Genomic DNA, 12745 nt, shown 5'->3' with positions numbered 1-12745 from the left:
GGGTTGCATAATACTGATATGATAGAAGATTGCAGTCAGTATGTGGCAAGTGGACCCCAACAAGTAAACTGTAAAGTTGTTCTGTCCTTCCTATTGGAATTGTTTTCCATAAGGAGGACTCCCAGTGCATTGTGCATTTCTGTAGTATAACTATTCCTGAATGAAGTTTCATTGACTGTTTTTTTAAAAAAAAAAACAAACAAACAGAAGAGTGAAATGGTGGAGGAAAGGTGTGAGGGTTACAAATGAAAGACTAAGGACCTTCTATGACTGAGGCAGACTGGTAACCTAAACAAAATAATCATTGGGAAGCACCCTAAACCATGACAAACCCTATCCCCTTCCATCTCAAATCAAGACATTCTCTTTAAAATATTGATGGCAACACAATGAATCTGGTGGTTTTAAAGAAATTGGGTTTATGGGGTTTTTATTTCATTTCAAGGTAATGTAATTAGATTTGGTCCCTGCTGGGAACCAAAAGAAGGAAAATGGTTAGGTGTGTGGCAAGAGGGGCAGAGCAAGAGCATTGCTCAATTTCCAAATTTCTAGCACTACAGAGAATGAAATTTTGAAGTGTTCATGATTAGAATCCTTCTATTTGCTGTGTTTGTGTGCTCATAGTTACTTTGCCAGCCCCTTTTCTTTATATACTTAAACTATTTCTGAATGCTCAACTTAACATGCTAGGAATTTGGGGAAAGGGTGAGGGGGTACAATTTGGTTTGCAGGGACAGTGCCTTCATTTTGCATTCTGCCCCCCCCCCCCCACACACACACACACACTCCCTCTCCTGATAGTAGTTGCAATGTACACATTTCCGTGTATTTGTACTGGCTGCCAGGAAACATACTGAGTGAAATGATATCATGATCCAAGGGTCAGGTGTGCATGGCTGCCATCCACATTTCAAGGTAAAGATTGCTTTAGTTATAACCTTGCAGCCTAGCAAACCTGGCATTTCAGAAAAAGGTGGCATTTTGGTCGAGAGAGTTCATTTTGGCACAGTTGGGCAAAATGCGGCCCACAACTACATATGGCACACCAGAAGAAAAGTGTGGCTTCCCAAGTTTCTGAACCCTCCAGTCTGCCCTGTTCTGCAAAGTGGGCAGACCTTTGATGCTTTGAACAGCCAACGATGCTCCCTAGGCCTTGGCATGCATGAGTCCTGGCTTCCTGGAGCAAACTAATGTTATACAAATACTCCCACCCACTCCTTCCATTCACCTCAGTCACTCTAGACCTGGATTAAAAATTCATCCCTTGCTTGTCAAAATTCCCACCTGTTATAATTGCTCTGTTCCTATGCTACTATACGTTCTATCCACCTTTTTGACCAGCCTATCCTCTAACTTGTTTCCACACTGATCCCTCTCCCCCAAAAATGAGACTAGAGGTATCTCTGTTGCTGCTTATGATGTTTTGTTTATTATTGTTTATGATGATGCTGTTCTTATGTTGTTTTAATATTTTATTCTTCTGTTTTTAATTGTATGTTGACTTGGGCTTGGCCCTATGTAAGCCGCCCCAAGTCCCTTCGGCGAGCCAGTGTTGTTGAAATGATCCTTCTGCCTTCCCCTGCCCAACTTACTTGATCCATCATCAAATGGAATAAAAATATCCTGCTACTACAAACAGCCCTATTCCTTTCTCCATCACAATATGCCCCTTCTTTGGAATATAGTCTGCTTTTGGTGGTTTCGTTTTTGGATTTGACTTGTTTAAACTGATTCATTCTTAAATTCTTTGAAAAATTGAAGTGTGGTCTTATTTTAAAGTTTATATTAAATTGAATTGTATATTTCACAGTGGATGCCCTTTTTAGAAATGCCATAAGGTATCTGTGAAATGCATGAAATATTTGTTTGTTTTGCCTTCCTTGGTGGCAGAAGATTGAACCTGCAGGAAACACCTAGGCAAAATTATTCCCAGCCTACTTCCCAAGGAAGACCTTCTGGCCCACAGCTACCTATGTGCCTTGCATTGCAGCAAAGAGGCAGGCATTGGGTACGGGATTTGGCTTCTTAAGAATACCAGCCTCCTTTTTTTAACAGACTAGGCTTGTAGTCTGAACATAGAAATAAAGACGTAGAAACAAAAAACTTCACAATTACTTGGGAGGCCTTTCAGGGTGAAGAAGTAACAGCCTAAATCATGTTGCTTGTCTTAACATGGGATTCACCGTTGTGTTGGCTCATTATTTGCAAATGATTCAATGGGTCTATCTGGGACTAACTAATACAATTCAATCTAGGATTTGATTGTCCCTCACAACATGTAATCCTTTTGTTCCCAACTAAGCAATCTGCTTGCCTAGACTTGCCATGTTGTTTTGTCACTTTAATTCTCCCAGCAGTTGTCAAAAGATTTAAATCAAATTTACCAAAACCCAGAGTAGATACATGTACACCTCCCAAGATTGTGCTTTTACATCCACCCCAATTTTGATCCACAGGTAGAAACAATGCAGAATTTGCATTGATTGGGTCAACTCTTCACTGTCTGTGGTAAATGAGACACATCTTCAGTTACAGTTTGCTGTAAAGAGATGATTACTAGAGCTTGTAAAAGTTATTTCCTCAGCCAGACAGTGGTCAGGCTGGCTGGGGGATTCTGGAACTTAAGTTGATATTTGACTTATGGCCACCTTATGAATGAGAAACCTCCAAGAGTCCTGGTCATCAACTGACCTGCTCAGGTCTTGCAAACCCTGAACCCTGCCTTCCTTGATTGAATCAATACACCCATAATGTAATTTGCCTGTTTTTCCTATTGCCTTCCACTTTACCAACTATTATCAATTTTCCAGTGAGTCACATCTTCTGTTGATATGTTCCAAGTACAATGGTTTCCGTTTAGTCATCTTGGTTTCTAGAGATAATTCAGGCTTAATTTGCTCTAAGACCCATTTATAGGTATTTTAACAGTCTTTGTAGACCTGTCCTATTGCACACATTTATTTTCTTCCTGACAGCTTTCTTTACTGTACAATATGATAGCATGAATTATTCCGATTTTAGTCTAAGTCAAGCAAAAAGGACTTTCTCAAGTTTTGCGATTGTCATTATCTGAATGACATTGAGTAGGTTCCTGTGTTGGTAATTCATCTAGAGATGGTCACATTCATGTCCTATCGTGTTGACTTATATGGATTATCAAGGTTAAGCGCATTTCTCCTATTGTGTCTCTGCAGGGCAACCAGGACGCCACGGCTCCTCCTGACGCGATGGCCCAGCCCTATCCCCCGGCCACATACCCACCGCCTCCCCAGAATGGCATCCCTGCAGAGTATGCTCCTCCGCCACATCCACACCCGGCACAGGACTACTCAGGGCAGAGCACAGTACCTGAGCATGCCTTGACTCTCTACACGCCAGCACAGAGCCACCCTGAACAGCCCGGCACCGATGCCAGCACGCAGTCCATAGCAGGCACACAGACAGTACCGGTACGGGAGGGGAGTCAATACAGAAACTGTCAATGTAAAGGGAATGTGTCAGTTTAGGGGGCAGGGTGGGTGTTGTGGGATAAGGGCTGGTTAAAGCAGACAATTAGGCAGGGCTGGGGGGGGGGGGGCAGTTTCAGGCTTCAATTCCCATTTTAGTTGTCCTATTAGGGAATTGTGGGAGTTGTAGTTGAAAAGAGTGATTTTCCCAATCTTTGCAAGGAAAGTAAGGGGGAAGTTGTTTACAAGAATGCAGAATAGAAGTTGCAGGTGTAGGGGTGCATGTACAAAATTGCATGAGACGCCCATAAATATATTTTGGGTGGCAAAATGGGGGAGATGCGCAAGGTTTGCAGAGGATCAACCCACTTCCTCCTAGTTTGCTTTACCCTGTTGCACGTTTGACCAGAGGCTCAAAGTCTGCGGCAGGAGGCAAGCACACCAAGGCATTTCCAACCCCCTGCTGGCCCCCATGGGTATTTGTGGCTCAATGCTTAAGTTTCCTGGCTCTCTTCATGTCCCTAATCACTTGTAATCTACCTGCTTGGCCGCCTGCCAATCCCATCGTGCCAATGATGTGGTTGTAATGCAGCTCCGCGATGAAGTGCTGAGTGAGCAGTTTCCAGCCGTTCTTTCGTCCCTGAGTGCCAGGCTGGCTCCTTGCCACCCCACGGCTGGGAGAGAGAGCCCTGTCTCCCCACATGGCTGTACCACACAGGCCCACAGGCATGCCTGGGCTCAGACTAGCCCCCACTACCTGTGAAAGTGTCTGCCCCAGGTTTTCTCCCCCTCTCTCAAACACCCATGCCCAGCAATCCTAGGAATCCTCACTTCTAATTCCCTCATTTTGTAGCTAGACAGATTTAGGCTAGAATGGCTTTCCTAAGACCAGACAGTTTATTAATGGACTAAGTGAGATGAAAACAGGGGACAGCCTGAGTCAAAATCCCAGTCCGCATTGGTCTGTACTCTCTGTATGCCAGTGAGAGTTGGCAACTGCAGCAGTCCGTTCATCTCTATGTATAAATTGCTGTCCTAAAGGAGGGGAGCCCCTGGTGGTGCAGTGGGTTAAACCCTTGTGCCGGCAGGACTGCTGACCAAAAGGTTGGCGGTTTGAATCCTGGGAGCAGGCTGAGTTCCCATCTATCAGCTCCAGCTTCTCATGTGGGGACTTGAGATAAGCCTCCCACAGAATGGTAACGCATCTGGGCATCCCCTGGGTAATGTCCTTGCAGATGGCCAATTCTCTCACACCAGAAGCAACTTGCAGTTTGTTAAGTTGCTCCTGACCTGAAGGGGGGAAAAGGAGGGATGGGTAAATGTAGCCCAAAGACTTACATGCAGTTCTTTGCCTAAATTCATGCAGATAATGGGAGCCCAAAGAAAATGAATGCAAGGAAAGGGCAATAGGGAACATGAGCTGGAATGAATGAGTAGTTGAATGAGGAGAGTGGGAAGTCTCTCCAAGTGGTCAACCTTCCAGGAGGGAGGTTGAGAGAAGGAGGCAAACAAAGGTCACTAGAACCCCACACTACAAGGTTCATGGTGACAAGACATCTTAGCTCCAAGCAAAAGCCTCACACATACAGCCATGCTTTGGTACACTTGCAGTAGTTCACAGTGCCCCCACCATCTGCCCTTTTGCCAGGGGCAGTGATAACTCTGCAAATGTGCAAGCAGCTTGCCATGGGGCTGGAGTCACAGTGTGGTTACCCTTTACTTCCTCCTCCCCCACCCCATCAGCAGACAGATGAAGCGGCACAGACAGACAACCAGACGCTACACCCAGCAGAGAGTGGTTCTGACAAGCAGCAGCCAAAGCGATTACACGTCTCCAACATCCCCTTCCGCTTCCGGGACCCTGACCTGCGGCAAATGTTTGGGGTGAGTTGATAACCTCCCCTCTGCTTGCACACGCACACATGTACACATACACACACACGTGCACTGGGCCTCCCTGAAAGGAATCAGGACCCAGATAGTGACAGAAGACAGAATTAATGCTCCTGGGATTGAATGCTGTTGTCAAGCTTGCCTCCAGAGACACCTCCACCTTCTGCGGCCTTTGTGCTCTTTCTCCACAAAAATGCCACTGTGTTGATCCCTCCTGTTGGATCAGAATTCTGGGGGTGTTTGTATTACTAATCTGAGCTGACAAAAGGAGGGGGAGGGAGGAGGAAGAGGCAAGCATTTCCTTTTTTCACTTTCTCTGCTTGCTTTCCCCTGTTTTTGTTTTTTCTTCTGCAGCAATTTGGAAAGATCCTGGACGTTGAAATTATCTTCAATGAGCGCGGTTCTAAGGTAGGTTCAGCCTCTTAGTGTCTGGTACTGCCACCATGTCAGTGTAGGTGTGATTTGCCAGGAGGCCAGGCCACAGTTCGCACTCCTGCTCCTCCCAGGTCTCTCTGTCTTTTCCTTCCTATGCCTCAAGTTGCCTTCCAGCTTCTAATAGCTTTCCACCTGCATCCAAACCAACCAACCCCCAGCCACAAAACCCTGCAGTCATGGACAGAGAGCTTAATTTGGCAATTTAACTTTCCACCTTGAAAGCAAATGTGTTGAATGCAAGCACTTAACTAAGGGGGGTCCTATATTTGCAGTGAACTAAAACATTTAAGAGAATTAAAAAAACCAAGAGCAACCCGTTCCACAGCTAAGGTAGTTTAATGCAGGAAAATAACACCCTCTCATGGTGAAAATGGAAATCACTCCAACAAAGGGGGAAAGGAGGAAAAAGCTTACTTAATGCTTCTTAGTACAAGATTTGGTGAAAATGGGAGTTGCATAAGAGTTGTGTGTGTGTGTGTGTGTGTGTGTGTGTGTGTATCTCAAAAATAAGATACCAGCATGCTTTATTAAAATAGTATTTTGTTTCCAAGAAGGCACAGCTGTGTTTAAAGGATTGTTTGAGGCTTTCATACCTGGAATCACTGGGTTGTTGTGTGTTTTCTGGGTTGTATGGCCATGTTCCAGAAGCATTCTCTCCTGACGTTTTGCTTGCATGTATGGCAGACATCCACAAAGGTTGTGAAGTCTGTTGGAAACTAGAAAAATGGGTTTTATATATTCCCCGCATTTTCCTAATCTCCAACAGACCTCACAACCTCTGAGGATGCTGCCATAGATGCAGGTGAAACAGAAGAGAATGCTTCTGGAACATGGCCATACAGCCCAGAAAACACACAACAACCCAGTGTTTAAAGGAGCTTGACATACCTTCTTGCTCCCAAAGAACAGCTCTTCTGAGTTCTCTACTTGCAGTCAGCCCCAGTATTTGTTCCTGGAGCCAGACTACACCGTAGTAGTAGCTATAAGCCATCAGGGTGTATGATACAAAGCTTAAATAAAGGAAGGTATGAAATTGGATCAAAAGCCTAACATGAAAGAATTGGGGTTTTCCCTCCCCCCCCCCCCCCCCCCCACAGGTTTTCCAAAATGAGTAATTGTTTCCTTTCAGTTTTCCTGGAATTAGAGGGGGAAAGATAAATGCAATGTAGGATTTTTGTCTGTATAAATCCAACAGGACTAATAGCAACTGAATCATGTGTAGAAATAGTATGTGAAAGGAAGAGTTAGACATCTCCCACTTGTATTGCATCTTCAGTCAAATTCCCCGCTCTCTCCTTTGCTACCTGAAGATTTGAAAGTGATATTGGGAAGTCCAGTACACACCACCATCTAATTTTGTCCCCCAGTCCTCCTCAAAGATCAAAGACTCCCCCTGACTGGCTGGCTGAAACCAATGGTATACACTAGTCAATCAGCTCAGAACAACGTATTTGTATCCATGGCCCCGCTGGGAGGAGGGGGTCATTCCCATCAAAAAAGCTGTAGTGTAAATCTGCCATGTCTCATCTTACAACCTTTGATTCTTGGGAAGCCACTCTCTGTGTCCTATCTTTTTCAAGCCTGACCCTTCCTTTCTCCTTACTTTGCTCCCTCTCCCCCAGCACTTGGGGTGGCCTGGAGAGTCCATGTCCTACCTCTCCTCCCAGGCCCTGAAGGGCTCTGTCTCTGCTGCTCCTTTACTCACCCCTTCTCTCTGTCCTGTCCTTTCCTACCCATCCCCCTTTTCTCTCTTCATCCTTTTCTCTTCCTCCTCCCTCCCCCCACTCTCTTTCTCCTTGTTCCTTTCTCTCCCCCACTCACAGGGTTTTGGGTTTGTAACTTTTGAAACTAGTGCAGATGCCGATCGGGCAAGGGAGAAGCTGAACGGCACCATCGTAGAGGGACGCAAGATTGAGGTGCGAAAAGGTGCACTGCCTGCTCTGCGTCGGGCATGAGGAACCATATTTGCTACCCCAGCACCACCATTATTTTAAAAAGCACACATAAACACACATTTGCCCTTTGGGCCTCACAGAAAAAGCAGGCGGCCGAGTAGATGTTGCATGCCCTGTGTTGATGGTTTCTAAATGATGGAGAAGCCAGGCAAGGGAAGGATGCAGAGGAGAAGGGAAGGAAGACACAATGTCTCCAGCAGGTCTGCTCACAGGAGCCAGGAGCCAACCAAGAGACCTAAAAGGAAAAAAGCATAAGATATGCTGGTGTGTGAACTGAGTAGGGAAAAGAGGCGAACACATTACCTCAAAATGCTGGAAGGAAGTGCCTCCTTTTATTCAGTTCACAAGCCACTCATGGACTTCTGTGAGATATAGCTGAATCTTCCAGGCTTCCCAGTTTGGGAAACTACATTGAGACATCGTGTGTTTGAAAAATGCAAACCCACAGGAGTGCTTCACCAGTCAAATTGCCACTTGATAAAAACAATGTGTTTGCAATTCAGAAGCGTGAATGCCCAATATACCAAATACAACTTTTTAGTCTTTAAGACTCTGATGTTTTTCTGCAGTAGACCAACAGGGCTATCCCCACCCGCTGCCCTGGAAATTGTTTAGCTCTTGGTTATTTTCATTTAAAACGATGAGCAATTTTAGTGCACAGTACTGAAGATCTGCAAACAAACAATGTCTTGGTTCAGTCCTGAGAGAGCTGTTGGACTCTTCTTGTTAATCCAGTGCACTGTGCCACATATAGTGCTTCCAGAATTGCATAGCTCTGTGTTGTCAGAGTGGTAGGTGCAACAATTAACGTGGTGATTTTGACCCAGACACCCTTTTCTGCTGGGCTTCCTGCCCTTTTTCTCTGTGTTCAGTTTCTGAGGTGTTCTCTCATGTGGCATCACATCCCTGTCCAGTACTTGAATTGTGCATGAACCCTGGGCAGAGCCCTGCATGTTAGCTGTGAACATGATGACGCTGGGAATTGTGAAGTTCAGGAATGTTTCTTTACAAAATGCCCCAAACTGGAAACTATAGCTTTCAGCTTGTGCAGTACAATAGGAAGATTTATGGCCCAGGAATCAAGATTTTATTGGATGGGAAAGAGATCAGCAGCCAGGGCTTTGGGTGTTGGCCAACATGGCATTGTAGGCATGGCTATGAAAATCCTTTGCATGGTATTTGTGAAGCCTGAAACTTTCCTTGAATTTCCAATCCCAGATATACCCTCCCAAGAAAGAGGGATACTATTTGAGCCCAAGGACTACAAAGAAATAATTGGCTTTTTCTCTTCCTAGGTCAACAATGCCACAGCACGAGTGATGACAAACAAAAAGGCAGCCAATCCCTACACAAATGGTAATGGACTTGGGATAATGGCAGGAGGACATTTATGTGATAGGCTACTGCTAGTCATTTCCAAGAGTATGTGATTTATGTGATAGGCTACTGCTAGCCTATTTCCAAGAGTAGGCTGGGTCTCCTAGATAGACTTTTTCTGTCTTGTGGAACCATATCTGAAGGTGGGGAAAGGGGCTGAAAATGTTCTGGTTGCTGGGAAATCTCAAGAAATGGAAAAATAATCTCTGTGGGCTTTGTGGTGCCACTCAAGGAGACCTAGGTGACAAAAAGTACTTCTGATCTTGCTTAAGAAATGGACTCAGTGTTCCCCAGACTCCCATATTCAGTAGGCCTGTTGCTCTCTTCCCTTTGAGGACAAAGGCCTCTTGTATCTCCTTTCCTCAGATCCTCAGGCAGCAAAAAGGTGAGGATTTCATGTTTCTTTGTTTTTTCTTTCCAGGATGGAAGCTGAACCCTGTGGTGGGGACTGTCTATGGCCCAGAGTTCTATGCAGGTAATGCATGGATGAGACTAGCTCCTTGGACAAGAATTGTCTATTATGGATCTGGCAAAATGTTAATGTCTCAAAGATTGGTTTTCCTCCTCTTCTCATAATCTCCTCCACAAATTTAACACTTTACCCCATGATCTTCTCGTGATAATGATACTTTTGGCATCACCAGGCTAACAGAATTGTTCTTGAGGGCTTTTTCCAGGATGGAGGTGTAGTAATCAATGAGACACCTTGCTGCATTACTCATATCCAGCATGGTTGGAATGGGAGTTAATGGGATCTGGGGTGTGGCGGCAGCTGCAAGAGGGAAAGGAAGGGAAGGGTAGAGGTTGAAAACATCCTGGTTCTTGGCTACAACCTTCCAAACAGCAATCTAACATAGGCGTGGGCTTTATCCATCCATAGCAGAGCTTGGGTAACTTACTTTTTTGGAGGGTCAGAATCCCTAAGATCTCTCACCTAATATTCTAACCAGCCATGACTGATGACAACTTTTAGGATCTGCAATTCAAGCAAGATAGTTTTTCCTTCCCTGCTGAAAGTCGGCTGCTATGGAAGGGGTGTCATTTTTTACTTCATTTATCAGATGCTTTTAAATTACTGTGTTTAATAGTTAATTATTTTTTACAACAATTTGTTGTAGAAAGATGGATTGGGAAGTAAGATTGGGAAGTAAGATTTAGCATGTGGGATGATTGCAGTCTCTTACTCATTAAATTCTCTCTCTCTCTCTCTCTCTCAGTGACAGGTTTCCCATATCCAGCCACAGGAACAGCAGTAGCATACCGGGGGGCACACTTGCGGGGGCGGGGGCGCACAGTCTACAACACGTTCCGGGCAGCTCCCCCACCTCCACCCATCCCCACTTATGGAGCGTGAGTATTCGGCAGAATCAAGGCCTTTTCCTTTGGGGGTGGGGATGAGAAGAGCTTTCCCATTTGGGTGGGTATCCTAAAGGCAGAGCCTTCACCCTTCTTTCCTCTGGATCCCAGCATCAAGCCTGAGCTGACCCAAAGGGATGGTTAGCCCAGCTTGCTAAGTACTGGATTGTGTGCTGTGTTTACATAGAACAATTCTCTGGTATCACACTTCACCATTGACTATGCTCCCCAGCATCTAGAGAGCCACAAATGGTCTGGCCTTGACCACAAACCCCAATCACCTGGTTCCTCCTGCACAAAGCTGTGTATGGAGTGTGCTTTTGTAGTTAAGATAGTGACACTCTGTCAAGGAATGAAGTGGCACACCCAGAAACAATTACATCAGTGGTTCTCAACCTTCCTAATGCCGTGACCCCTTAATGCAGCTCCCGTGTTGTGGTGACCTCCAACCATAAAATTATTTACGTTGCCACTTCATAACTGTTATTTTGCTACTGTTATGAATCATAATGTAAATATCCGATATGCAGGATGTATTTTCATTCACTGGACCAAATTTGACACAAATACCCAATATGCCCAAATTTGAATACTGGTGGGGTTGTGGGGGAGGGTTGATTTTGTCATTTGGAAGTTGTTGTTGCTGGGATTTATATCTCACTTACAATCAAAGAACATTCTGAACTCCAGCAATGATGGAACTGAACCTAAATTTGGCACACAGAACTCCATGACTGACAGAAAATACTAGAAAGGTTTGGTGGGCATTGATCTTGAATTTTGGAGTTGTAGTTTACCTATATCCAGAGAGCACTGTGGACTCAAACAATGATGGGTCTTGACTAAACTTGGCATGAATACTCAATATGCCCAAATGTGAACACCGGTGGAGTTTGGGGAAAATAGACCTGACATTTGGGAGGTGTAGTTGCTGGGACTTATAGTTCACCTACGATCAAAGAGCATTCTGAACCCCACCAACAACAGAATTGGGCCAAACTTCCCACATAGAACCCCCATGATCAACAGAAAAAACTGTTTTTTCTGGTGGTCTTTGATGACCTCTCTGACACCCCCCCCCCCCCAACCCGGGTCCTGATCTCCAGGTTGAGAAACACTGCCTTACACTATGTGATAGTTTGCCCTAGGTTTGACCCTGTTGGTAAGGCCTGCTGGATACGTTATCTACAGTGATATATTTATTTCATATAGAGAAATATTATAGTTTGCCATAAAAATGTGGCTTAGAGGGAAGAGTTTAAGTGAGTATGCTGCTAGACAGCTGAAGGAGTGCAGTGGTGTTGCTGTGCAGTTTTGCCCTTCACGTCTGTCTCCCAGCTAGGAAAGCACCTTCCATAGTTGTGCTTCTTTTTCATCAGAAAATCCTCAAATTGCATAACCAACATGGCCCATTAAATTTATGCAGATATATGTTTTTGCACTCTCTTCTGAAACTGGTTCACATTCTGTGAAGCGTAGAGTGGTTGTTTTTGTTTTGCTTTTGGCAGCTACATTCACATGAGGATCAGCCAAGACAGATGAACACAAAAACATGACAAGAGGCCATGTGGGAGGAGAACGAGAGCTGGGGTAGTCACTTTCCTTATGGGCATTTTCTGTAGCCTTGAGCCATGGGGGTTAGAAACTCTCTCCTCTTCTGTTTTTCCTCAAGATGAAAATTAATGCAGAGCAGTCACTGCACCCATGTCAATATCCAAGCGCGCAAATGTTCAAACCAATCTAAAAGCGTCTATGTGCAAATTCCCCAAAAAGCACCTAAGCACCTGCTCCTCCTTTGGTCATCCTGTTAACCAGAGCCATGGGGGGGGGGGGGGCTAAGGGTTCAAATGTGTCAGGTTAAAAAAAACCTGGTTTGCTCAGGAATTGGTTAACCAGTTAATGTTCATGAGTAAACCAGTTGTTTTTTTCAAAACCTGACATATCTGGGGGAGGGGGTGAACCCTTAACATCCCCCCCCCCCCCACTACAGCCCTGCTGTTGACCTGTCAGGCAGATCATCCCATCACACTTGACGACTAGCACATTTGCATCCCTCCCGCTGTCAAGGCAGAGAAAGGCAATTAGCAGCCCTGAAAACGCCCGCTACACTAGGTGCCAGGGCTGGGGCTATCCCTTTGAAAGAAATATGCACTTACACTGAATGGGCTTCAAAGTGTTTTGTGTGCATTCAATGTGAGAAGTCATTTTTATTGTTTTTTCCTTTATTTTCTTGCAGAGTGGTTTACCAGGATGGATTCTACGGTGCTGAAATTTATGTAAGTC

General features: G+C 45.0%; 1 protein-coding gene across 12 annotated transcripts in view; it reads left to right on the top strand.

Annotated features, from left to right (window-relative positions):
* RBFOX3 (RNA binding fox-1 homolog 3) overlaps positions 1-12745 on the top strand; it is a 473759-nt gene that overhangs the window by 450784 nt on the left and 10230 nt on the right. For 8 of the 12 annotated variants that reach the window (XM_060764349.2, XM_060764354.2, XM_060764355.2 and 5 more), the window contains 8 exons: positions 3195-3449; positions 5190-5330; positions 5694-5747; positions 7598-7690; positions 9025-9085; positions 9528-9581; positions 10324-10456; positions 12699-12738. In XM_060764349.2, coding sequence (XP_060620332.1) covers positions 3195-3449; positions 5190-5330; positions 5694-5747; positions 7598-7690; positions 9025-9085; positions 9528-9581; positions 10324-10456; positions 12699-12738 — 831 coding nt within the window. The remainder of the gene's footprint in view (positions 1-3194; positions 3450-5189; positions 5331-5693; positions 5748-7597; positions 7691-9024; positions 9086-9527; positions 9582-10323; positions 10457-12698; positions 12739-12745) is intronic. The other 4 variants (XM_060764348.2, XM_060764351.2, XM_060764353.2 and 1 more) reach the window with 2 other exon arrangements.

This window comes from Anolis sagrei, chromosome 2, assembly GCF_037176765.1.
Source record: "Anolis sagrei isolate rAnoSag1 chromosome 2, rAnoSag1.mat, whole genome shotgun sequence".
Classification (NCBI taxonomy): domain Eukaryota; kingdom Metazoa; phylum Chordata; class Lepidosauria; order Squamata; family Dactyloidae; genus Anolis; species Anolis sagrei.
The sequence above is the reverse complement of the archived record's forward strand: the minus strand, read 5'-3'. Positions and strand labels throughout refer to the sequence as shown.